This window comes from Nomascus leucogenys, chromosome 9 (assembly GCF_006542625.1).
Source record: "Nomascus leucogenys isolate Asia chromosome 9, Asia_NLE_v1, whole genome shotgun sequence".
Lineage (NCBI taxonomy): Eukaryota > Metazoa > Chordata > Mammalia > Primates > Hylobatidae > Nomascus > Nomascus leucogenys.
The window spans coordinates 54,244,180-54,270,595 of NC_044389.1; the positions used below are offsets into that span (position 1 = coordinate 54,244,180).

At 35.7% G+C, this 26,416-nt stretch overlaps 1 protein-coding gene across 6 annotated transcripts in view; it reads left to right on the forward strand.

Moving 5' to 3' along the window:
• Positions 1-26,416, forward strand: part of SLC4A4 (solute carrier family 4 member 4) — a 509,200-nt gene that overhangs the window by 420,990 nt on the left and 61,794 nt on the right. For all 6 annotated transcript variants that reach the window (XM_030818970.1, XM_030818971.1, XM_030818972.1 and 3 more), the window contains 2 exons: positions 3,721-3,791; positions 14,239-14,430. In XM_030818970.1, coding sequence (XP_030674830.1) covers positions 3,721-3,791; positions 14,239-14,430 — 263 coding nt within the window. The remainder of the gene's footprint in view (positions 1-3,720; positions 3,792-14,238; positions 14,431-26,416) is intronic.

The window sequence follows — 26,416 nt, forward strand, 5'->3', positions numbered from 1 at the left end:
TGTTCTTTTTTCTCTACAACCTCACCAGCATCTGTTATTTTTTGACATTTTAGTAATAGCCATTCTGACTGGTGTGAATAGTATCTCACTGTGGTTTTGATTTGCATTTCTCTAATGATCATTGATGTTGAGCTTTTTCTTCATATGATTATTGGCTGCATGTGTCTTCTTTTGAAAAGTGTCTGTTCATGTCCTTAGCCCACTTTTTAATAGGCTGTTTGTTTTTTTCTTGTAAATTTGTTTAAGTTCTTATAGATACTGGATATTAGGCCTTTGTCAGATTCATAGTTTGCAAAACTTTCCTTCCATACAGTGGGTTGTTTGTTTACTCTGTTGATAGTTTATTTTGCTGTGCAGAAGCTCTTTAGTTTAATTAAATTCCATTTGTCAATTTTTGCTTTTGTTGCAATTGCTTTTGGCATCTTTGTCATGAAATCTTTTCCCATGCCTGTGTCCTGAATGGTATTGCCTATGTTGTCTTCTAGGGTTTTTATAGTCTTGGGTTTTACATTTAAGTATTTAATCCATCTTGAGTTAATTTTTTTATATTGCATAAGGAAGAGGTCCAGTTTCAATTTTCTGCTTATGATCAGCCAGTTATCCCAGTACTACTTATTGAATAGGGAATCCTTTCCCCATTGCTTCTTTTTGTCAGGTTTGTTGAAGATCACATAGTTGTAGGTGTGCAGTCTTATTTCTGGATTCTCTATTCTGATCCATAGGTCTATGTGTCAGTTTTTGTACCAGTACCATTCTGTTTTTGTTACTAGGGCCAGGTAGTATAGTTTGAACTTGGGTAACATGATGCCTCCAGCCTTGTTCTTTTTGGCTATTTGGGCTCTTTTTGGTTTCATATAAATTTTAAAGTAGTTTTTTCTATTTCTGTGAAGAATCTCAATGGTGGTTCAATAGGAATAACAGTGAATATATGAATTACTTTGAGCAGTATGGCCATTTTAACAATATTGATTCTTCTTATCCATGAGCATAGAATGTTTTTCCATTGTTTGTGTCATTTCTGTTTTCTTTAGCAGTGGTTTGTGGTTCTCTGTGTAGAGATCTTTCACCTTCCTGGTTAGCTGTATTCCCTAGGCATTTATTCTTTTTGTGGCAATTGTAAATGGGAGTTTGTTCCTGATTGTTGTTAATATTTAGGAATGCTAGTGATTTTTGCACATTGGTTTTGTATCCTGGGACTTTGCTGAAGTTATTTATCAGCTTCAGAAGCTTTTGGGCTGAGACTGTGGGGTTTTCTAGATACAGGATCACGTCTGCAAACAGGGATAGTTTGACTTCCTGTCTTCCTATTTGGATGCCCTTTGTTTCTTTCTCTTGCCTGATTGCCCTGGCCAGGATTTCCAATACTGTGTTGAATAGGAGTGGTGAGAGAGGGCATCCTTGTCTTGCACAAGTTTTCAGTGCTTCCAGGTTTTGCCCATTCAATATGATGTTGGCTGTGCGTTTGTCATATATGGCTCTTGTTATTTTGAAGTATGTTCCTTCAATACCTAGTTTATTGAGAGTTTTTTAACATGAATGGATGTTGAATTTTATCCAAAGACTTTCCTGCATCTATTGTGATAATCTGGTATTTTTTTCTTTAGTTCTGCTTATGTGATGGATCACATTTCTTGATTTGCATATGTTGAACCAACCTTGCATCCCAGGGATAAAGCCTACTTGATCGTGGTAGATTAGCTTTCTGATGTGCTTCAGCCTATTTTAATTCCCTCTGTGACCTGTAATGAAACAGAGAGAATAAGAACACAGATAATATGCACATGTACTTGCTTTACTGCTGAAATAGAGAAACTCTGGCAACAGCTAGCTTTAGTTTAACAGTTTTACAATCTAAAGTCTTGCAAGACCAGAGTGAATTCCAAAACTGACCAAAAGTAGGACTCAAGCTAAATATTTTCTCTCTTTTAGTTGTTTCTCTTGTTTTTTCCTTCCCCAATTTATCTGCTCTCATTCATTTTTAGTCATGAAATGCCCTCTTTTCTAACTTCCTTTATTGACAGTAAACAAATATTTTTGAGTTCCTGCTAAGAGCTACACTGGGTAGATTTTAGGGAAAAACAGTGAACGAGATAAGCTTCTTCTGTTCCTCCCTTATGGATCTCATATTCTAATGTCAGCTATCAAAACCTGTGTGTTTCTTCTTAAAGGTTTATGTAGGCAGGACTTGAAGCATGGCAAACTAAAAGGCAAGCTAGTGGCTCAGAGGGACTGGAGTAGGGACCAAACAGTAGCTAGCAATTCAAATGTTAAGTAAACTATGGGACCCTAAACAAACAAACGAACAAATAAAAACCCTGATGTGTTGTTTTATAATATTTCTATAAATTAGGAATATGCTCTAATAGTTTATTTTATAATACATAAAGCTTAGCAAAATAGGAAAAAGGCTTATCTGATAAAGAAAAATATTTTACTTATAGAATACTTTTTAAATACTGTTTTTTAATTGTCAGACGCATAAAATTTTAAAAAAGGAACGAAACGTTTCCAAGAGGAAGGTTGGTTTAATAAATTAGGTTTTTCTTTTTTTTTTTTTTTAATTATACTTTAGGGTTTTAGGGTACATGTGCACAATGTGCAGGTTTGTTACATATGTATCCATGTGCCATGTTGATTTCCTGCACCCATTAACTCGTCATTTAGCATTAGGTATATCTCCTAATGCTGTCCCTCCCCCCTCCCCCCACCCCACAACAGTCCCCGGAGGGTGATGATCCCCTTCCTGTGTCCATGAGTTCTCATTGTTCAATTCCCACCTATGAGTGAGAACATGCGGTGTTTGGTTTTTTGTCCTTGTGATGGTTTACTGAGAATGATGTTTTCCAGTTTCATCCATGTCCCTACAAAGGACACGAACTCATCATTTTTTATGGCTGCATAGTATTCCATGGTGTATATGTGCCACATTTTCTTAATCCAGTCTACCATTTGACCCAGCCATCCCATTACTGGGTATATACCCAAAGGACTATAAATCATGCTGCTATAAAGACACATGCACACGTATGTTTATTGCGGCACTATTCACAATAGCAAAGAGTTGGAACCAACCCAAATGTCCAACAACGATAGACTGGATTAAATTAGGTTTTTCTTCAAGTGCCATCTTAAACCTATAAATGACGCCACATTATATGAAAATAATTTTTAAAATTAGATTAAATATTCATCTCCATTATATTTATATTATTTAGTACTGTCTCTTGTTTTCACACAATTTGCAAGGATAACCTTTCTCATACACTGTTGAAATTTCCAAAAGCTACAAATTATTTAAGTCTTAATTAGTAAAGCTTCAATATGGGAGATGTTCCTGTGCATTCTGAAGCCAGTGGTCAACTTAATCAATTATGAACAGCCCTTGTTCCACTAGACAAAATATATTGAGTACCTTGTAGTATTGGGGAAGTTTTATTTCTTTTTTTTTTTTTGAAACCTGAAACAAATTTTAATACCATCTCTTTAAATATTCACCATCATCTCTTATCAGATTAGAGCACAGCAGATGTGTCCAAATCTTTGTTTTATCTAGGTGAAAGGTGAACACATATATAATAAATAAAAATTCATTGTGCCCTTATGTTGTTATTAAAGACATTTTTACTGTATAACCCTGCTTTTAAAAAATACTTAATTATGCATTTAAGGTCTTTTTCTATTTTAGTTTTATAGTATAAAATAATTGTCTTCTGCTTACAGCTAATATCTCAATATCTAATGACACCACACTGGCCCCAGAGTATTTGCCAACTATGTCTTCTACTGACATGGTAAGTGACTTACTATTTTAAATTACCTTCATACTGATTGCGTATCGTATACTTGTTTATAATACTTATAATATATGATGTCTTCTACCATTCAGCAATTCCGGCATGAACACATATGTAACAATTATTGACAGTGGAGGGACGGGGAAAAAAAAGCCACTTTCCTTTGCTCTAGTCAGCACTTTTTTTTATTTGTCTTAAAAAAAGCCAATATTTACTTCTATGACATGCTTTTTAAAACTTCTTACGAATTTAACTGCCACATCGCATTAATTGTAACCTCGAAATATTTTCACAAGGGAAAATGTGAGAAGTTGGAAAATGAGAGCACAGTATCCTCTCTCTGTTTCTCGTATGGTTAAGAATTCTTACCAACCAAATGGTGCTGTGTTCTCTTCACTAAGAGTGATTGTAGCAGGACCTTTCCCCTGTCACTTAGAAAGGACTGTGCGTCTGTCACATGATATCCTTTCCCATGGCTGGTAACCAAGGATCTTTAGGAGACTGGAACTAAGCTTTAAAAATGAGCTGTTTTGCATGGAAGGTCACACACTGGAAGGAGGCTTTTGTGTTGGAGAAAAAGGGGAAAGTGCTGTTTCAGACTTCCAATTGTGCTCCTTCTATGCTGAACATGGAATCTTACCAAAGAATATCAATCTTTCAGTTATAAAGACAGAAGCCATAATACCTTGTATTGATAGAGTGCCCATCTCTCAGGAGACCCGGACATTTCTACAGATATTATGTAGTGAGTGCTCTAACATCCCTTTCAAAGATGATGTTTTGTATCTTTCCTGGGCAACTCTCACGTGACCCTCTTTTTTGTTTTTATATTCTATGGCTCTCTTGACTGCTTTTTTTGCTGTTAAAGTCTTCTCTGACTTTCCTCAAACTTACTTCTCTATTTCTTCCATGTTTGATGTTAGGTGTGTGAAAAAGTATGTGTATATGTTTCACCACATGCATACAGAAAGGAGTTCAACTTTCAGTCTTTCAACTGGTCAGCCTATTGCCTGAAAGGTCTTGCCTAAATACAGGGAAAACTACCTCCTTCTAGATTTGAAAGAATTTTATTCAAAATTCTTATAGTAAAAATATGATTAATAAACTATAATTTAATAATATATATTTTAATTAAAATGTAGTTAATATAATTAATAAAAACATAAGTTAATTTGCAATAAATATTAGTGAAACACTCACTTCCACTGACTTAAAAAAAGAAATTATCTAACTTCTTTTTGTAACTAATCAAGGGAATCATTAAAATTAATGAACTTTTAAGCCCTGTCTTTGGGCAAGTCCTGGCAGAGACTCCAGTAATTGATATGTATTAAAACAAAATGTCACAATAAGGTTCTTGAAAAAAAAAAAATGGAAGTTCTGATTGACTTCTAGTATGACTGTGATAGAGACATAAAGGCATAATATCATTTAAACTTAACTACTATTTATAGAACACCTACTAGAGACCACATGTGTTACACATATTCTCATCATTGTAGACCTTAATATGTACTATAACCATCAACATAAACTACCAGGGTTAATTACTTTTATTTTATACATGAGAGAAACTGAAGCTCCAGAGGGTAAATCACCTTTCTTGCTTTAGGTCACATAGCCATATATTAGTAGAACAAAGATTTGAACTGAAGTCTGGGTGGTTCCTAGACTGGTGCCATTGCTAGTATACCATGATGCTTCAATGTACACAAATGGCAATGTTTACCCTTCCAGTTCCTATAGTTGCCCCATATTCCAGGGCAGCAATCCCTTCATATGCGTCAGTTGCATACCTTAATTAAAATGTGAAGGTGCTATGTTCAGCACCTCTAGGGAAAGAAGTTAGGAGAAAAAATGTGTGTGTGTGTGTGTGTGTGTGTGTGTGTGTGTGTGGTCATGAAGGCCAACTTTTATTTTATCCTTCATTTCTCCTTTGTCATTTATATCAATACCTATATTTATATGTTGCGTATACACACACATACAATATAGGTAAATGACTCAGAAATGAGTTTTAAACAAATATGATTTATTACCATCAATCATAATGATCAATTATTGAGGCGCCTACTAGGTGCCAGACTCTTCACAGTAATTGTCTATAATTCTCACAATCACTTTATGAGTTATTAGATGTTACCCCTATTTTATAGATGAAACAGAGATTTAGAAAAGTTAACTGACCTCCCAAAGACCATACATATTACAAGTATATGGTAAAATGAGGATTTGAACTCAGGGTTTTCTGCCTCTAGAATCTGCCTTATTTCTATTCTTTCAGGAAGCAGCATAGGGTTTTATGTAGAGGAACTCACAGATACTGAGTTCTTGTGTCAGACTGCCTGGTTCAAGTGCAGGGCTCCACGACTTAATAGGCTGTGGAACCTTCTCAGTTTCCCATCTGCAACACTGGGATGGTAATAGTACTTATCTCAAAGGTACTGTAAGTGTCAACTTAATAGATAGGCAGAACTTAGCATAGTGGATGGCATGTAGTCATCTCTCAGTCAATGTTAGGTATTGTTACTGCTCTTTCTAGATATTATCATTTGATGAGGTCATGCAGCCTCCATAACTCAGAAGTTTAATGGAGAGGGGAAATTGGGAACCCCATCTTCTGAGAGGCTACTGCGTCCTCCGTCTGCTTGGTCATGCTAGCCAGCTCTCCTATCCTGAACCTTTCCTAGGACACACAGTCATCAGGACTTAATTTTCCTTTTTTCATTTCAGCCATAATTAGATTGTGAGAGAAGGTACAGGAAAAGTGACATGCATCCCCTGGAGCCAGCAAAGCTTGCTCTCACAGGCCTTCAGTTCATCCTGTCAGATGAAGGAAGGTCTTTTCCCTTCAGCTTCACTAGCATGAAGACAAGCTTTCTTTTTCATGGTGGTAGGGATATGTTTCAGGGAAAAGAGCGGGAGAGTAGGGTATTAGAGCATTTAAACAAAGATTAGAACTCTAAGATAACTATGTCTCAAGATAAAAAGGCAGGTTTTAAAATTTCCATTTTTTGTTGGAATGGTGTCTTTATTTCTTCTCACTTTCTCCAATTTTTCTATAGATTTCTTGCTTGGTATATCCCTTTAACTTGCAAACCAAGTTCCTTAAAAGGTTCCTGTAAACCTTTAAAACTAGCCACAACTTGTTCACACTGTATCTAGATAATGAGCATTAATACCTGTTGGCTTACAGTTACCAGCTCTCAAAGTGTGAGACACCAGATTTCAAAATCGAATGTCAGTTGCTTCTGAGGAAGTGATTGAAAGCATCAGTTAGTATTTTGTTTTTACACATCAGATTCCTTTTTTTTTAATTGAGGCATACCTTAAAATATACAGTTCTGAAGTATTCATTGAAATGAGTTTTGATGGTTGTAACCACTATCCAAACAAGATACAGGAAATTTCCATCGTACCAGAAGGTCCCATGGAGTGCTGTATTTTGTCTGATACCCCAGGTTTCTTTTTGGGGGATCTTTCTTTGCCCACATACTCTGCCCCTAGCCTTCAGATGGCAGATACCTGAGCCCTTTCCAAAGTGGTTGAATGCCTCAGAGAAGTTTCTCTCAGCTCTGCTTCTCTGCCTCCCATCTTAAGAAAGTGGCTTCCTTACACTTAAGAGAGGCTCCATGTATCTCAGGGGGAACTCTTTTAGCTTTCCTGTCCAACCTCCAGTCTTCCATGTGTTACCCGTGCACTTGGCAAAGACCGTGAGAAAATTTGGTGAGTGGATGCAGACTTGATCTATGCCTAGGACTCCTCTGAATTCTGCTCTGTCACCACAGTCTGCATGTAGCCATTAAAAATTCGTTAAATAGAAAAATTAATTGGGCATGATGTCACATACCTGTAGGGTTATAGTGAGCTACAATCATGCCACTGCACTCCAGACTGAGCAACAGAGTGAGACTATGTATTAATATCTTAAAAATAAATAAATAATAAAATAAAAAATGTTTGACTTTTTTCCTCATCTTAATGGTGAGTTTTTTAAAACTATGATTTTTATAGGGTGTCTAGCTTGCTTTGGTTGTTAGGATGGGAGTGATGGCCTCTCACAATTTTCTATAATCCTAATCACAAGCAGAACGACCAGTTCATCCTGATATCTTATAATGGTACAGACAACTGTAATTCAAATGCATGCTGTAGATGATAAGGTAAGATTTCAGATTATTGCAAATCTGGCTCACCACTGTGGGGGCAAAACTCTAAATAAGTACATCAACAACTTAACCTTGAGGCTTTTATTAGTGGTATCACTCTCATTTATATTTTTAAAAGCACATATTTTATCAGTCAGTACTCAAAAGGGCTACAGCACGTCCTCAGATTACACCGTTTCATTATAACGTTGATGAAAAAAGAGAAATTGACTCTCAGGCTACTGCCTGTGTGGAGTTTGCATGTTCTCCTCATGTCTGCATGGGTTTTCACTAGGCACTCTGGTTTCCGTCCACATCCCAAACACATGCATATTAGGTTCATTGGCGTGTCTTAATTTCCCAGTCAGACTGAGTGTGGGTGTGTGTGTGAGTGCACCCTGTGATGGGATAGTGTCCTGTCTAGGGATAGTTCCTGACTTGCACCCTGAGCTGCCGGGATAGGCTCTGACCACTCACAACCCTGACCTGGAATGATAGTAATTATCTTACTTATTTTTACTAATCTTTCTTAAATGTATGTATAGCTCACATTTATTTTAGCATTTAATATTAGAAATGTTTTGATCTTTATTTAGAAGTTTGGTGATGTTTTTGTGACCAGGAATATGCCATAGGGACTTAACTCTTGTTTATAGTGATTAGCCTATGGTAAAATTGGTGGTTATACATCATTTTGCTTAAAGTTGCAGTTTCCATGAACCTATTGATGACATTGAGGATCTACTGTAATACAGAACCTTTAATTATTATTTTTATTATCATTATTACTTATTATGCTACCCAGAGATGCTGTTAATCATGGGACTAAGAACCTTCCTGATGATTCTAGGAATTAACATTCATTTCATGGGAAATGGCATGTCATATTAATATTCTTGTGCAAAGCATCCTTGTGATTTTCTCCCACCAAGAAAGTCAAGTGTAAAAACCATTCTGTCCTTAAATCTCCTTGAAGATTACACATTCCTACTTTTAAAAGTATTACGTAAAATTTTAAATATGCACTAAAATAGAATAATGCAGTGAAGCCCCATATACGCATCACCTAGCCTCAATGGCTTTGAACATTTTGTCCATCCTGTCTCATATTATCCCTCACTTTTTCCTTTAGGGAGGATACTGTGGTCTTTTAAATTTTAAAATAAATCCTTTGGTATGCATTCTACTTTTAAGAATTGCGAGCAGATCCACTCAGTATAACAGGGTAATTCTCTTGAAAAAGATATCTCAAAAAACAGATTGAAATCTCTTTTCATGAGATTTACCACAGTTAAGAACCTCAGCGACTTGATCATTTTCTTTAAATCTTTTCTCCCAGTACCCATTTACCTAAACAATCTGCTTCCGCCCATCTGGTCTATTCACTGTTAGATCCTCCACAAAGGTGAGCATTCAGTACGTCTTTAAAGCTGAATGAAGCATTGTATGTCCCCATATCAGCATCTTTGCTCATGATGTCTGTCTCTCTCTAATACTTTACCTCTTTTTTGCTGCCAGTGCAGAAAGAAATGCACATCTAAAATTTGTCACTTTTATTCCCTTTTGTTACAGTTTTGCTGTCCTTCTATTCTTACTCCTGCTGCCCTTTGAATATGAAAGTTCTGCAAAAACCAGCCCTTCTTTTAGGGCTTAGTTTAAATTTTGTTTTCTCTGTACTCAATGAAGATGATTATTCCCTCTTCTGACCATCTGATCTTCATACCACTCATTTGGATACTTCCCTTTACTGGGTTATATTATTAGTTAATATTTAAGTTAACATACTTTATTTCTCTAGGGGAAGTTTTAAAAGTTGTTGTTTTATTTATCTTTATTGCACCTGTAAAGGTTACATTAGTTCATTCATGCACTTAGGTCCCAGTGCATTTTCTATTTTCCTGTGGCCACATTTTTCTATTTTCTAGATATGACTGTTACTCAAAATATTCTATATCTAATTGAAATAGTGTTGCCAGATTTAGCAAACAAAAATAAAACATGCCCAGTTAAAGATGAATTTTAAATAAATATTGAATAATTTTTAGTATAAGTATGTCCTAAATGTTACATATGAAACACTTATACTGAAAATACTATTTGTTGTTTACCTGAAATTCAAATGTAACTGGGCATCCTACATTTTACCCAGCAACTCTAAATTGAAAGTTTATTTTAATTTAATTTTGTCCTCCAGATAAAAAGAGTAGATAAATTGGTAGATATCTTCCTTGAATATGTCGTATATTCCAGACGTGATGACAGATTTCATTTGTTCGATCAACAATGATTTCTTCAGTGCCTAATGTATCCCAAGTTGAATTCTGCTACTGTCTTACTCTGCTCTTTTCTTTTTTTTCCTTATTGATGCACAGTCCCTTTGGTCCTCAGGCACTATACATTTATCATTTTTAGCTTTTATCCATCCTCAGTCCAAACAGTTAATAAGTTCTTGTGCATTTTTCTCTCTCTCTCTCACTCTCTCCCTTCCTCCCTCCCTCTCTCTCTCTCCTTTCTCCATTCTTGCATTTCCCATCAATCTCTTTTCCTTTTCATCCCCATAACCAGATTATTTCTCATCCACCGTAAACACCTCAAAAGTTTTTGCCAACCCCAAAGAACTTGCCTTAACATTGCAATTTGCATATTCTAACCTATTCTTTTGTTATTGTATTTCTTGAAAAAAATAGTCTGTAATTGCTATTGCAATTTTTTCACTCCCACGCATTTCTCAGCTGATTGTACTTCTTTTACCCATCACTCTGATGACTTTTTCATGTGTTTTGTGGTATCTTCACTTCCATAGTGGATACCCTAGATGTTTTACACTCTTTTTTCCTGCACATTTTTCGCTTGTAGTTTTATTGTCTTACTACTCCAATGATCAGCTCTTTCCTGATGACTCCTAAGTAGATGTCTCTAAAGTTGACATCTCTCCTAGATCCAGGTCTCAGACCCACTAGATATCTCTGAATATTTTCAAACTTACAACAGTGAATATTGAGGAAGCTACAATATAATTGTAATAAAACATTACAAGCATCATAAGGAAAACAGATAATGTGCTAAGAGAATTCTAACAGGCAGAAAGGACTTCTGAGATTGTGTTCCCATTTGTCTTGTTCTTTGTTTTCTTCAGAGACAGGATTTTGCTCTGTTGCCCAGGCTGGCATATAGCGGCGCAATCATAGCTCACTGTAACATCAAACTCCTTGGCTCAAGTGATCCTCCTGCTTCAGTCTCCAGAGTAGCTAGGACCACAGGCACGCACCACTTAGCCTGGCTAATTAAAAAAAATTTAATGGAGATGAGGTCTTGCTATGTTGCCCAGGCTAGTCTCAAATTCCTGGTTTCAAGTGATCCTCCTGCCTTGGCCTCCCTAAGTGCTGGGATTATAGATGTGAGCCACCATGCCAGGACTGTCTTGTTCTTAAAGTTCTGATTTAACCATTTAAACAGTATGTATAGAATTTTGCATAGGAAATAAAGATCAAAACCATAGAGATGTGAGAACCACTTGTAAGGGCTAGAGGGCAGTAGCAGTGAGATGAGTTAAGGGTCTCCTGCCTTAAGGCCAGAGGAGACAATAGTGGCTTGAACATCGAGGGTAGCAGTGGTCATAGGTAAGTTTGTTCGTGAAATGGACCCTGCCTGAAGTTTTATGGAATTAACCTTCACTGACATCAGCTTATGTGGAATAATAACATTGAAATAATACAGATAACATAGATGTATTTTCAGTGATATCTAAATGGAATTATTTATTAGCTAGAATTTAAGTTTTATGGGAGTAGGAAACTTTGTATTCTGAAATGCCAAATATGCAGAGATATATGCATGCCACCTGCAGTTTTTATACTGAAGTCCTTAACAAAAGGTGGTATTTGGAGACTCAAGTTTCCGGATAATGATACAAAGAATCATTAGAGGCTTACAAAATACTGATCATTTGGCATTTTAAGTTGATGTAAGCAAGAAGACGTGTCTGTCACTTCATGTACATCTGTACAGTCTTCACCTCAACCTGAATCTCTGTAAGCAAATCAATAGAACTTCCTGTCAGGATTGCTTTAATGCAACTTATCTGTGGGCAACTCTAGTTATAGAGAATTCTGCTGGTATTAAAGTGCTGAAGTGAAATTATGTTACATTTTTGCTGACCTTAAAACAAAGAAACCTGTTAGCTATTATGACTTCTAAACTTTAAATGTATGCTCCTATAAACATCCATATGCAGAAATCTCAAAAACAAAATGAGATATGATTAATCACCCTTTCAGAAGCAGAGTTTGATAAAAGCAAGAATGCAGTTCAGCTGTTTACAAGTTGAAGCTTCTATAGGAAAAATATTTCAGGGAAATATATAGTTTGTTTTTTATTGACTTATGTAAGCACTTTACCTTTTGAGCTCTATAAAAAATTGAACTCTTTCTGAGCAGAGATTCTTCTTTTATGACTATATTACTCATATCATCAAAATTCATTGAATAGTAAAAGACATTGATGATGTGTTTGGTGTGAGGTAGAACTCTTGTCTGCAAAGGACAGGAGAAATTTATCTTTCCACATTTATTTGCAAGGTGTTTTCAAATAACTCTTCTGATAGCATATGACATATCCATTAGCCCTGGACCTAAGAGGAGTAAGTTATGGGTATTTAGAATGTTTCTAAGCTGAGACACCCAGTCCCTTCCACCCAACCACATTGGCATCCATTTAGATAGGTACAATTTTGAAAATCTCTCCCCAGAAAAAAGCCAGATTGTCACAGTGTGCAAGAAAGTGTTGTGCATAGCAAAAGAAACTTAAAGGATATTTAAGAAGATTCAAATATCAGTATAAGGGCGATCTGTGCAGAAATTTTGTTAAGCAAGGGGTTGAGCAACCAGGAGACTGCTCATCACATAAAATGTTCAGGCAGATAATGAATGTTCATCTTTCAGGACTATTGAATACTAAGGGTGATAAATCTGATTAAATCATCCAAGTTTCCTCCAAACTCTGATATTTTAGAAAAAGTTTCTTAGGCTTAGAGGCCATTAACTTTTGGTTGACTGGTAATTCAAGTAAGTCGGCTGTTATAGAAGCAGATTCAGATATAGGGATTTGGGGTGCATGTGACTTTATTGAGACAGTGGTTACAATAAAAACAGATTGAGAGAAGCAGTATAAGACAGGGAAGGAGTTAAACAAGGATATGGTTTCAGCTGAGTTTTGCTTCAGCCTGATCCCATGGGAGCTCTGGAGCATAAATTGTGCATAGAATTGCTCTCACCTGGAGACGAAGAGGGTATAGTTTTAGACTCCAGTTAGTATTGGTTAGTAATCGGCTATGAGAGGGCACTACATTGCAGGTGAGGTGGCTCTTAAATGGCTAATGGCAGTTCTCTAGAGAAGAAGACAGCTGTGAATTAAGAGCAGCTATTACTCAGAGCAGCTGGGGGATGGGTGTGCTGGCCCTATCTACTATGCTGGCAAAAGGATTCTCCGATGTATTAGAAACAAAAAATTGGAACAAGAGTGAGCTGCTAGAGGGAAGCACAGCACTGACTCCACAACAGCCATACATGAAAACTGACCATATGTTTGAGGCCATGTAACATGGAGATGGATATTCCATACACAACTACATAGCCTTAAAGGCATCACAGCACATACAAAGAAGAGATGCTCATAATGCTGACCTACAGTCAAGAAGAAAAAAATCTATACTTTATTAGAATATGCAATTGAAAAAGCAGGGACCATCCACATTTTTATAGTTAATTGCTTAAATCACCAGTTCCTAGTTATTTAGAAAAGAAACAGAATACTTGTGAAAGTGCTCCGTGAGTAGTTAATCTGTTACAACTTTTAGAGCATTAACCATAGGGCCATCAGGTAGATACATAAGAAGCCATGCCTTACAAAGGTAAGTACTTCTTGAAAAAGAAAAGTGTTTTAGAGAGTCTTACATTTTGAGACTTAGAATATTAATGTGTCTCAGTTTACTCTCAGGAAGGCATGCAGGAAAGAAGTACTTTGTGGTTTCTGTTGAACAAATGGGTGATTTTAAGGCTGTTGCCCAAACTAGGCAACAAATTGCATCATTCTCATTGTGTTTTCAATAATTGCCACCCTCTTGGCCCATCTTATCTGTTATTCCATGAACACCTCATCAAGTTTCACCCTCCAGTGCTTATTTTCAGACTGTTTTACAGAAACTTTTGGTGTAATTCCTATATAGCTCATCAAGTATCAAACGCTGCTTTTTATATGTCAATGTTCTCTAGAAAAATTTTAATGTTTTTCTTCTTCAGTACCATAATACTACCTTTGACTGGGCATTTTTGTCGAAGAAGGAGTGTTCGAAATATGGAGGAAACCTCGTCGGGAACAACTGTAATTTTGTTCCTGATATCACACTCATGTCTTTTATCCTCTTCTTGGGAACCTACACCTCTTCCATGGCTCTGAAAAAATTCAAAACTAGTCCTTATTTTCCAACCACAGTAAGTACCTGAGCTTTAAATCATTTTCATTGGATTTACACTGTATCAACAATAATACAACTTTACAAGGTGAAAAAGGCACCTGTAATTCAACGTGTCCAATATAATTTTGTGCGTTTTAAAAATTACACTTCAATCTTTGTTCATGTGCATACTTATTAACATAAGTCTAGTCAAGCTTTGGAAAACCTTCCAAGGACTTTCTCACATAATTCTGTCTTATACCTCTCATAATTCTGAATGTGCTGAAAGGAAAAAAAATGAGATGAATTATATCTAAAAATGCATGAGTGAAGAAAAATACCTTTTAAATTCATAGTGTTTAAGTACATAATCAAAAACTCTTCTTGTTTATCAGGAATTTCCATGTTGTAGAATTTCTTCAGCAGCTGTACATTTGAGTATTTTAGTACTTGAATTATGGGCTGTAGGAGTAAACTTAAATTATGTTGTTACACAAGTATTGGTATAAGATATGACTGTCATATGAGCCAAACTTTCGTTCCCATAATGATGAATGCCATAGTACAGAGAAACAGATAATTAAACTGGGTTGTGCAAACATCCTGTCTCCCACTAAAATGCCTGAGTGAGCTTAGTCCAAACTGTGGGTTCATGGAGATACTGTAAGAAAAAACTAATATTTAGTTAATGGCATTTTGTTTTTTTGCCTGCAGAATCAAACTAAGATAATCCTTTGCTTTACAGTTCAGTTCTTAGTGTTTAGGATGTCAGTATTTCTTAGGCAATCTTGATTACACCTGATTTATATCAGTGACCTGCTCTGTACAGCTCACGTCTCATGAAACAGCTCTTCTTGCATGATATGTAAAAGGAATGGGAGAATTTTAGAATATGAGATGCACTTGATGAAATTCCTTTTTCCAACTCCTAGGAAATGAAAATATATTTACTTTCACCTAGAAAATTTTTGACTCTCTGATTCTTCTTATGAAATTGAAAATAAATGGAAGGGTTGATAATGAAATGTCTAGAAGTAGATAGCCCAAGGAATGAAAAGTTTCCACAAAGTGAAATGTAGAAAGAAGCATTCAACTTAGTCTGCTTAACATGGGCATTACAAGCTGGTGATCCACAGGCAGAAAGAATTCAACCCACAACCATTCTTTGTTTAGCCCACAGTGTATATACACACAAAAACACACACACACTCTCTCTCTCTCTCTCTTACCTGAGGCTTTTGGTAGAATCTGTACTTTGCAGATAGTTATTATTTTCCCAGCTCTCTATTGTCTAAGAATTGGCTGTTTCATGCATTCAGATTAACTGCCTGTTCTTAAAGACACTGAGAAATGTGCTTTCTTGATACACCTCTTCAACTGTATGAGTTTTGTGTAGAACAGATTCCTGGGTAAAAGTCTTTGAGGACAATTTTTTTTTTCTCTTGAGGTTTTTCCTTCTTAATTAGTAATTTATTGGGCATCTTGGATTTTGTTTGTTTGTATTTTTGGCTTATACTTTGTAAATCATCACCACCTGCCAAAGTCTGATATAATTTAAGTATAGTAAGTGGAAAAGTGGAAAATTTGTGAAGTACTTATAAGTCATAATTTGCAAAATAAACTAGTTTCAACTTTGAGATGAATGGAGGTCCTTTTCCTAAGTTTTAAAATCTTAATTGACCAATAATAATGTAAACTATGGAGTACAATGTGACATATATATATGTTGTGGAATGATTAAATCAAGCTAATTAACATATCCGTTACCTCACATACTTATTTTTTGTAATGAGAACATTTAAAACCTACTCTTTTAGCAATTTTAAAATACACAACTCATTGTTATTAGCTATAGTCATCATGCTGTGCAGTGGATCTCAAAGACATATTCCTCTTGTCTGATACTTTGTACCCTTTGGCCAATATCCTCCCATTCCCCACCTCCAGTAGGCACCATTGTACTGTCTACTTATATGAGTTTGACATCGTAGGTTTCACGTATAAGTGAGATCATGTAGTATTTGTCTTTCTGTGCTTGGCTGATTTCACTTCACATAATGTCTTCCAGGTTTATCCAAATTATTGCTAATGACAGAATTTCCTTTGTTTTATGGCTGGATAGTATTCCAGTGTTTATATGTGCCACATTTTCTTTATTCATCTGTTGATGAACACTTAGGCTGATTCCATATCTTGGCTATTGTGAATAATGCTACAAAGAACATGAGAGTGTTGACATATCTTTGAGATCATGATTTCATTTCTTTTGGACACATACACAGAAGTAGGGTTGCTGGATCATATAGTAGTTCTGGTTTTTATTTTTTGGGGGAAACTTTCATACTGTTTTCTGTAATGGCTGTTCTAATTTACATTCCCACCAACAGTGTACAAGGGTTACCTTTTCTCCACATCATCACCAACACTTATCTTTTGTCTTTTTGATAATAACCATTCCAAACAGGTGTGAGGTCATATCTCATTGTGGATGTAATTTGTAGTTCCCTGATACTTCATGATGTTGAGCATTTTTTCATTTATCTTTTGGCCATTTATGTTTCTTCTTTTGCAAAACATCTATTCAGGTCCTCTGTCTATTTATTAGGTGAGTTTTTTGTTTTCTTATTATTGAGTTGTTTGAGTTCCTTATATATTTTGGATATTAACCTCTTATCAGATGTATGGTTTGCAAATATATTCTCCAATTCCACAGGTTGTCTCTTCACTCTGTTGATTATTTTCTTTGCTGTTCAGTTTTAGTTTGATGCAATCCTGTTTGTCTACGTTTGCTTTTGTTGTCAAAAAATAACCTTATGTTGAAGTGTAATGTTAGGTTATTTGATATTAACAATAATCTTTGCCCAAACTAATGTCATGGAGCTTTTCCTTTATGTTTTCTTTTAATAGTTTTACAGTTTCAGGTCTTATATTTAAGTCTTTAATCCCTGGCTATTTTCTTTTTTTTTGTATTTTTAGTAGAGACAGGGTTTCACCACCTTGGCCAGGCTGGTCTTGAACTCCTGACCTTATGATCCATTCGCCTTGGCCTCCCAAAGTGCTGGGATTACAGGTGTGAGCCACCCTGCCTGGCCTTAATCCATTTTGAATTGATTATTTTATATGGTATGAGATGAGGGTCTAATTTCATTATTCTGCATGTTGATATCTGGTTCTCCTAGCACTATTTATTGAAGAGACTGCTGTTACCCCATTGTGTGTTCTTGGCATCTTTGTTGAAAATCAGTTGGCCATAAATGCATGGATTTGTTCCTGGACTCTGTTCTATCCCATTGGTCTACATTACTGTTTTTCTACCAATACCATGCTGTTTTGATTACTATAGTTTTGTAGTAGATTAGTGTGATGCTTCCAGCTTTCCTCTTTTCACTCAAGATTGGTTTGGCTATTTGGGGTCTTTTGTGATTTGATACAAATTTTAGGATTACTTTTTCTATTTGTGTAAAACATATCATTGGAATTTGGATGGGGTTTGCTTTGAATCAGTAGATTGCTTTGGTAGTATGGACTTTTTAATAATACCAATTCTTCAAATTCATGAATACAGGATATCTTTCCATTTACTCCTGTCTTATTCAATATCTTTCATCAATTCTTTATAATTTTCAAAGTATAGCACATTCACCTCCCTGGTTAAATTTATTCTTAAGTATTTTATTCTTTTGTCGCTATTGTAAGTAGGATTGTGATTTTTTTTCCGGATAGGTTGTTGTTGGTCTATAGAAACACTACTGAATTGTATGTTGATTTTATATTCTGCAACTTTACTTAATTATTTTATTACTTCTAAAATATTTTTTGGTGGAGTCTTTATGTAAGATCATGTTGTCTGCTAACAGAGACAATTTAACTTCTTCCTTTCCTGCCCTCCATAGGTTGTGTCTAGGAATTTACCCATTTCTTCTAGGTTATTTAGTTTGTTGTTGTATAATTGTTCATAAGTATCTCTTAGAGTTTTTTTTATTTCTTTGTTATCAGGTGTAATGTCTCTTTTTAATCACTGAATTTATTTATTTCAGTCTTCCTTTTTTTTTTAGCCTAGCTATTGGATTGTTGGTTTTGCTTATCATTATTTATTTTTATTTTTAATTTAATTAATTAGTTAATATTTTTTGTTTGTTTGTTTTGAGACAGAGTCCCTCTCTGTCACCCAGGCTGGAGTGCAGTGGCACCATCTCAGCTCACTGCAACCTCTGCCTCCGAGGTTCAAGCGATTCTCCTGCCTCAGCCTCCCAGGTAGCTGGGACTACAGGGGCGTGCCACCATGGGACCTGGCTAATTTTTTGTATTTTTAGTAGAGATGGGGTTTCACCATAATAGCCAGATGGTCTTGATCTCCTGACCTTGTGATCTGCCTGCCTCGGCCTCTCAAAGTGCTGAGATTACAGGCGTGAGCCACCACGCCTGGCCTGTTTTATTTTATTTTTGAGATGGAGTCTTGCTCTGTTGCCCAGGCTAGAGAGCAGTGGTGCCATCCCAGCTGACTGTAACCTCAGCCTCCTGGGTTCAAGGGATTCTTGTGCCTCAACCTCCTGAGTAACTGGGATTACAGGTGCGTGCCACCACGCCCAACTAATTTTTGTATTTTTTGTGGAGACGAGGTTTCACCATGTTGACCAGACTCATCTTGAACTCTTGATCTCAAGTGATCCACCCGCCTCGGCCTACCAAAGTGCTGGGATTACTGGCATGAGCCACTGCACCCCAGCTGATTTTGTTTATCTTTAAAGAAACCCCAACTTTTGGTTTTGTTAATTTTTTTTTACTTGTTTTAGTCTTTATTTCTTCTTTGAGTTTTATTATTTCCTTCTTTCTAGGAAATAATAAAAATTTTGAGTTTAGTTTGTTTTTGTCTTTCTAGCTCCTTGACATGCTTCCTTAGGCTGTTTATTAGAAATAGCCTAATAGATGTAGTCATTTATTGCTATAAATTTCACTCTTAGAACTGCTTTTGTTGTGTCCCATGGGTTTTGGTATGATATATTTCCATTCTCATTTGTCTCAAATTTATTAATTTCATTTTTAATTTGTTTACTTACACATTGGTTATTTAGTAGCATACATATATTCAGGAGCATAAACTTCCATGTGTTTGTGAAGGTTTCAAAGTTTTCCTTATTGTTGATTTATAGTTTTATATGGTGGTCAGAAAAGATACTTGATATGATCTCTGTTTTCTTAAATTTTCTAAGAGTAGTTTTGTAGCCTAGCATATGATCTGTTCTGGAGAATGTTACAAATGCAGTTGAGAAGAATGTGTATTCTGTAGCAGTTGGATGGAATATTCTGTAAAGGTCTGTTAGGTCCATTTGATACATGGTGCAACTGAAGTCCAGTGTTCCTTGTTGATTTTCTACCTAGATGATCTGTCCATTGTTGAAAATGGGGTATTGAAATTTACTATTACTGTATTTTCTTCTGTTTCTCCCTTTAGATAGAATAATAATATTTGCTTTATATATTTGGGTACTCAGTGATTAGGTGCATATAGATTTATAATTGTTTTATTGAATCGATTCTTTTATTATTATATAATGACCTTCTTTGTCACTTTTTACAGTTTTTGACTTAAGTATATTTTATATGGATACCTCTGATCACTTTTGGTTTCCATTTGCACGGAGTATCTTTTTCCATTCTTTCATTTTCAGTCTGTTTGTCCTTAATAGTGAGGGGATCTCTAGTAGGCAAACTATAGTTTGGTCTTTTTTTTTTCATCCATTCATTCCCTCTGTATCTTTTCATTGGAGAACTTAATTTCATTTACATTCAAGGATTTTATTGATAGGTAAGGACTTACTCCTATCATTTTGTTAATTGTACTTTAATTATTTTAATATCCTTTGTTCTTTTCTTCCTCTCTTGTTTACCTCTGTGGTTTGGTGCTAAGCTTTGTTTCTTTTCCCTTTCTCATGTGTTTATCTGCTGTAATTTCTATCTTTGTGGTTGCCATGGGGCTAACATAATGAGTCTTGTAATTGTAATACTCTATTTTAAGCTGATAACAACTTAACTTTGGTCACGTTAAAATACTTTAGACTTTTTTGCTCCCTCCCACAATTTATATGTTTGTTACCTTAATTTACTTTCTTATCTACTGTGTGTTTCTTAGTCACTAATTATGGCTTTTCTTGTTTTCAACCATTTTGAGTTTAAACCTTCATACTAGAGATTGAAAGATTTACGTAGCACCATTATAATTCTGCGTTTGATTATGAATTTACCTCTACTGGTGAGTTTTATACTTTCATGTATTTTCGTGATAATAAATATCATCCTTTTGTTTACAGTTGTAGCTCTTAAGCATTTTTTATAAGACTGATCTAGCAATAATGAATTCCCTCAGCTTTTGCTTGTCTGGAAAGATCTTTATTATAGCTTTTCTGGATGCGGTATTGGCTAACAGTTGGTTTTTGTTTCCACACTTTGAATATATTATACCATTCTCTCCTGACTGGCAAGATTTCTGCTGAGAAATCTGTTAATTGTCTAATGGAGATTCTCTTCTATGTGACTTGAGGCTTTTCTCTTGCAGCTTATAGAATTCTCTCTTTGTCTTTAGCTTTTGACAGTTTGAGTATTAATATGCCTTGGAGAGCATTGTTTAGGGCTCAGTCCAGTTGGGAATTTTTGAACTTCTTGGATCAGGACATCCATATTTCTCCCAAGACTTTGAAGTTTTCAGTCATTATTTTGTTAAATAGGTTTTCTGCTATTTTATTTGTCTCTTCTTTCACTTTCACACATATAATGCAAAGATTTATTCACTTAATTCTTATTTATTTTTTCCTCAGACTTGACTGGGCTAATTCGAAAGATGTCTTCAAGTTCAGGAACTCTTTCATCTTCTTGATCTAGTCTGTTCTTGATGCTATCAGTTGTATTTTTTTTATTTCTTTCACTAAATTCTTCGCCGCCAAGATTTCTGTTTGATTCTTTTTTATAATGTCTTTCACTTTTTTGAATTTTTCATTCAGATCATGAATTATTTTTCTGGTTTCACTGAATTGTTTGTATTCTATAGTATCTCTCTGAGCTTCTTTAAGATCATTGTTTTGAATTCCTTTTGATCTATTTTATAAATATTCTTTTTTTGGACCTCCTACTGAAGACTTACTGTGTTTCATGGGGGGTGTTATTATTATTTTTCTTTTTTGCCTTTTTTGTATTTTTTTTTAATATCCAACCTTTATTCTAATTCAGGGTACATATACAGGATGTGCAGGTTTGTTACATAGGTAAATTTGTGCCATGGTGGTTTGCTGCACAGATCATTCCATCACCCAAGTATTAAGCCTGGCATCCACTAGCTTTTCTTCCTGATTCTCTCCCTCTTCCCACCTCCCCCTCCCAACAGACCCCAGAGTGTGTTGTTTTTCTGAATGTATCCCTGTGTTCTCATCATTTAACTCCCACTTATAAGGGAGAACATGTGGTATTTGGTTTTCTGTTCCTGCATTAGTTTGCTAAGGATAAATTGCCCCTGGCCCCATCCACGTCCCTGCAAAGGACATGATCTTGTTCCGTTTTATGGCTGCATAGTATTTCATGGTGTATATGTACCACATTGTCTTTATCCAGTCTATGACTGATGGGCTTTTAGGTTGATTCCATGCCTTTGATATTGTGAATAGTGCTGCAATGAATATATGTATGAATGTGTCTTTATAATTGAACAATTTATATTCCTTTGGGTATATATCCAGTAATGGATATATAAAACTTTATATATAAAATGGATATATATAAAACTTAAAATATATCCAGTAATGGATATATACCCAAAGGCTTTTTCTCCACAACTTTGCCAGCATCTGTTATTTTTTGACTTTTTAATAATAGCCATTCTGACTGGTGTGAGAGAGTATCTCATTGCAGTTTTGATTTGCATTTCTGTAATGATTAGTGATGTCGAGATTTTTTTTTTCATATGTTTGCTGGCCACATGTATGTCTTGTTTTGAGAAGTGTCTTTTCATGTCCTCTGCCCACTTTTTAATGGGATTTTTTGTTTTTTTTCTTGTAAATTTGTTTAAGTTCCTTATAGATGCTGGATATTAGACCTTTATCAGATACACAGTTTGCCAAAATTTTCTTCCATTCTGTAGGTTGTCTGTTCACAATGATGACCATTTCTTTTGCTGGGCAGAAGCTCTTTAGTTTAATTAGATTCTGTTTGTTAATTTTTGCTTTTGTTGCAATTGGTTTTGGTGTCTTCATCATGAAATCTTTGCCCATGCCTATGTCCTGAACGGTATTGCCTAGATTTTTTTCTAGGGTTTTTACGGTTTGGGGTTTTACAATTAGCTATTTAATCCATCTTGAGTTAATTTGTGTATATGGTGTAAGGAAGAGGTCAAGTTTCAATTTTCTACATACGGCTAGCTAGTTCTCTTGGCACCATTTATTAAATGGGAAATTATTTCACCATTGTTTGTTTTTGCCAGGTTTGTCGAAGATCAGATGGTTGTAGGTGTGTGGTCTTATTTCTTGATTTTCTATTCAGTTCCATTGGTCTATGTGTCTGTTTTTGTACCAGTACCATGCTGTTTGGTTTCTGTAGTCCTGTAGTTTGAAGTCAGGTAGCATGATGCCTCCAGCATTGTTCTTTTTGCTTAGGATTGCATTGGCTATTTGGGCTCTTTTTTGGTTTCATATGAATTTTAAAATAGTTTTTTCTAATTCTGTGAAGAATATCAATAGTATTTTACTTGGAATAGCATTAGATCTTCAAATTGCTTTGGGCAGTATGGCCATTTTAACATTTTAACATATTGGTTCTTCCTATTCATGAGCATGGAATGCTTTTCCATTTGTTTCTGTCATCTGTGATTTCCTTGAGTGGTGGTTTGTAGTTCTTTTTGAAGAGGTCCTTCACTTCCATCATTAGCTGTATTCCTAGATATTTTATTCTTTTTGTGGCAGTTGTGAATGGGAGTTCATTTGTGATTTGACTTTCAACTTGCCTGTTATTGGTTTAAAGTAATGCTAGTGAGTTTTGCACATTGATTTTGTATCCTGAGACTTAGCTGAAGTTGCTTAGCAGCTCAAGAACCTTTGGGGCTGAGATGATGGGGTTTTCTAGATACAGTTTTATATAATCTGCAAACTAGGTAGTTTGACTCCCAGTTTGGAAAACACATTTCAGGATATCATCCAGGAGAACTTCCCCAACCTAGCTAGACAGGCCAATATTCAAATTTTGGAAATGCAGAGAACCTCAGCAAGATACTTCACAAGAAGATCGTCCTCAAGACACATAATCATCAGATTCTCCAAGGCTGAAACGAAAGAAAAAATATTCAGGGCAGCCAGAGAGAAAGGCTAGTTCACCTACAAAGGGAAGCCCATGAGACCAACAGTGGGCCTCTCAGTGAAAATCCTACAAGCCAGAAGAGATTGGGGGCCACTATTTAACATCTTAAAGAAAAGAAAATTGAACCTAGAATATTGTATCTCCCCAAACTAAGCTTCATAAGCAAAGGAGAAATCAAATTATTTTCAGACAAGCAAATGCTGAGGAAATTCATTATGACCAGACCAGCTTTACAGGAGCTCTTGAAGGAAGCACTAAATATGGAAAGGAAAAACCCTTACCAGCCACTACAAAAACACACTGAAGTACACAGGCCAGTGACACCATAAGGTGACCACATAAACAAGTCTGCAAAATAACCAGCTAATATCACGATGACAGGATCAAATCCATACATAGCAATTCTAACCTTACATGTAAATGGGCTAAATTCCCCAATTAAAAGACACAGAGTGGAAAGCTGCATAACAAACCAAGACTCATTTGTATTCTGTCTTCAAGAGACCAGTCTCACATGCAAAGACACACATAGGCTTAAAATAAAAGGATGGAGGAAAATTTACCAAACAAATGGAAAACAGAAAAAAGCATGGGTTGCAATCCTAGTTTCTGACAAAACAGACTTCAAACCAACAAAGATGAAAAAAGACAAAAGGTATTACATAATGGTAAAGGGTTCAATTCAACAAGAAGAGCTAACTGTCCTAAATAGAAATGCATCCAATAAGGGAGCACCAAGATTTATAAAGCAAGTTATTAGAGACCTTCAAATGACATAGACTCCCACACAATAATGGTGCAAGACTTTAATACCCCACTGACAATATTAGACATATCATCAAGAGAGAAAATTAACAAAGGTATTCAAGACCTGAACTCAGCTCTGCATCAGGTAGACTTGATAGATATTTACAGAACTCTCTGCCCCAAAACAACAGAATATACTTTCTTCTCATCACCACACAGCACTTACTTTAAAATTGATCACATAATCAGAAGTTAAACACTCTTCAGCAGATACAAAGGAGCTGAAATCATAACAGTCTCTTGGACCACAGTGTAATCAAATTAGAACTCAGGATTAAGAAATTCACTCAAAACCATAAAACTTCATGGAAATTGAACAACCTGCTCCTGAATGACTTTTGGGAAAATAATGAAATTTAAGCACAAATCAGGAAGTTCTTTGAAACTAATCAGAACAAAGAGACAATGTACCAGAATCACTAGGATGTAGCTAAAACAGTGTTAAGAGGGAACTTTATAGCACTAAAAGCCCACATCAAGAAGCTAGAAAGATCTCAAGTTAACAAGCTAACATCACAGCTGAAAGAACTGGAGAACCAAGAGCAAACAAACCCGAAAGCTAGCAGAAGACAAGAAATAACCAAGATCAGAGCTGAACTGAATGAGATAGAGACATGAAAAACCCTTCAAAAGATCAATGAATCCAGGAGCTGATTTTTTGAAAAAATTAATAAAATAGGCCACTACCTAGACTAATAAAGAAGATAAGAGAGAAGACTCAGATAAACACAAGCAGAAATGATAAAGGGGGATATCACAACTGACCCCACCAAAATACAAACAACCATTAGAGAATATTATAATGGTGTTTATAATATAAACACCTCTATGCACATACACTAGGAAATCCAGAACAAATGGATAAATTCCTGGACACATACACCTTCCCGAGACTGAACCAGGAGGAAGTTGAATCCCTGAATAGACCAATAATGAGTTCTGAAATTGAGGCAGTAATAAATAGCCCAACAACCCAAAAAAGCCCAGGACCAGATGGATTCACAGCTGAATTATACCAGATGTACAAAGAAGAGCTGGTATCATTTCTACAGAAACTATTCCATAAATTAAAAGGAGAGACTTCTCCCTAATTCATTGTATGAGTCCAGCATCATTCTGATACCAAAACCTGGCAGAGATACAACAAAAAATGAGAAGTTTAGCCAGTATCCTTGATGAACATTGATGCAAAAATCCTCCACAAAATGCTGGCAAACCGAATCCAGCAGCATGTCAAGCTTATCCACCACGATCAGGTAGGCTTCATCTCTGGGATGCAAGGTTGGTTCAACATATACAAATCAAGAAATGTGATTCATCACATAACCAGAACTAAGGAAAAAAACCATGTGATTATCTCAATAGATGCAGAAAGGGCCTTTGATAAAATTCAACATTTGTTTATGTTAAAAATTCTCAATAAACTAGTTATTAAAGGAAGATACCTCAAAATAATGACAGCCATGTATGACAAACCCACAGCCAATATTATACTGAATGGGCAAAGGCTGTAAGCATTCTTGAAAACCAGTACAAGACAAGGATGCCCTCTCTCACCATTCTTATTCAACATAGTATTAGAAGTTCTGGCCAGGGCAATCAGGCAAGAGAAAGAAATAAAGGCTATGCAAATTGGAAGAGAGGAAGTCAAACTAGCCTTTTTATATTTCTTGTGTCTCTATGTTGATATCACACATCTAGTGAAATAGTCATTTTTTAAAATTCATGGAGTATCTTTTGTAGGGAGGGATTTTTTTTTTCTGTAGATGGGTCTTAGGGTGTCATTTGGTATAGTATATTGGCTTTGGTTCTGGGTAGACTCAGTAGCATGGTTGCCATACATTTTCTTCAGCTCTATTTTTGTAAGCAATCTGTGATTGCCT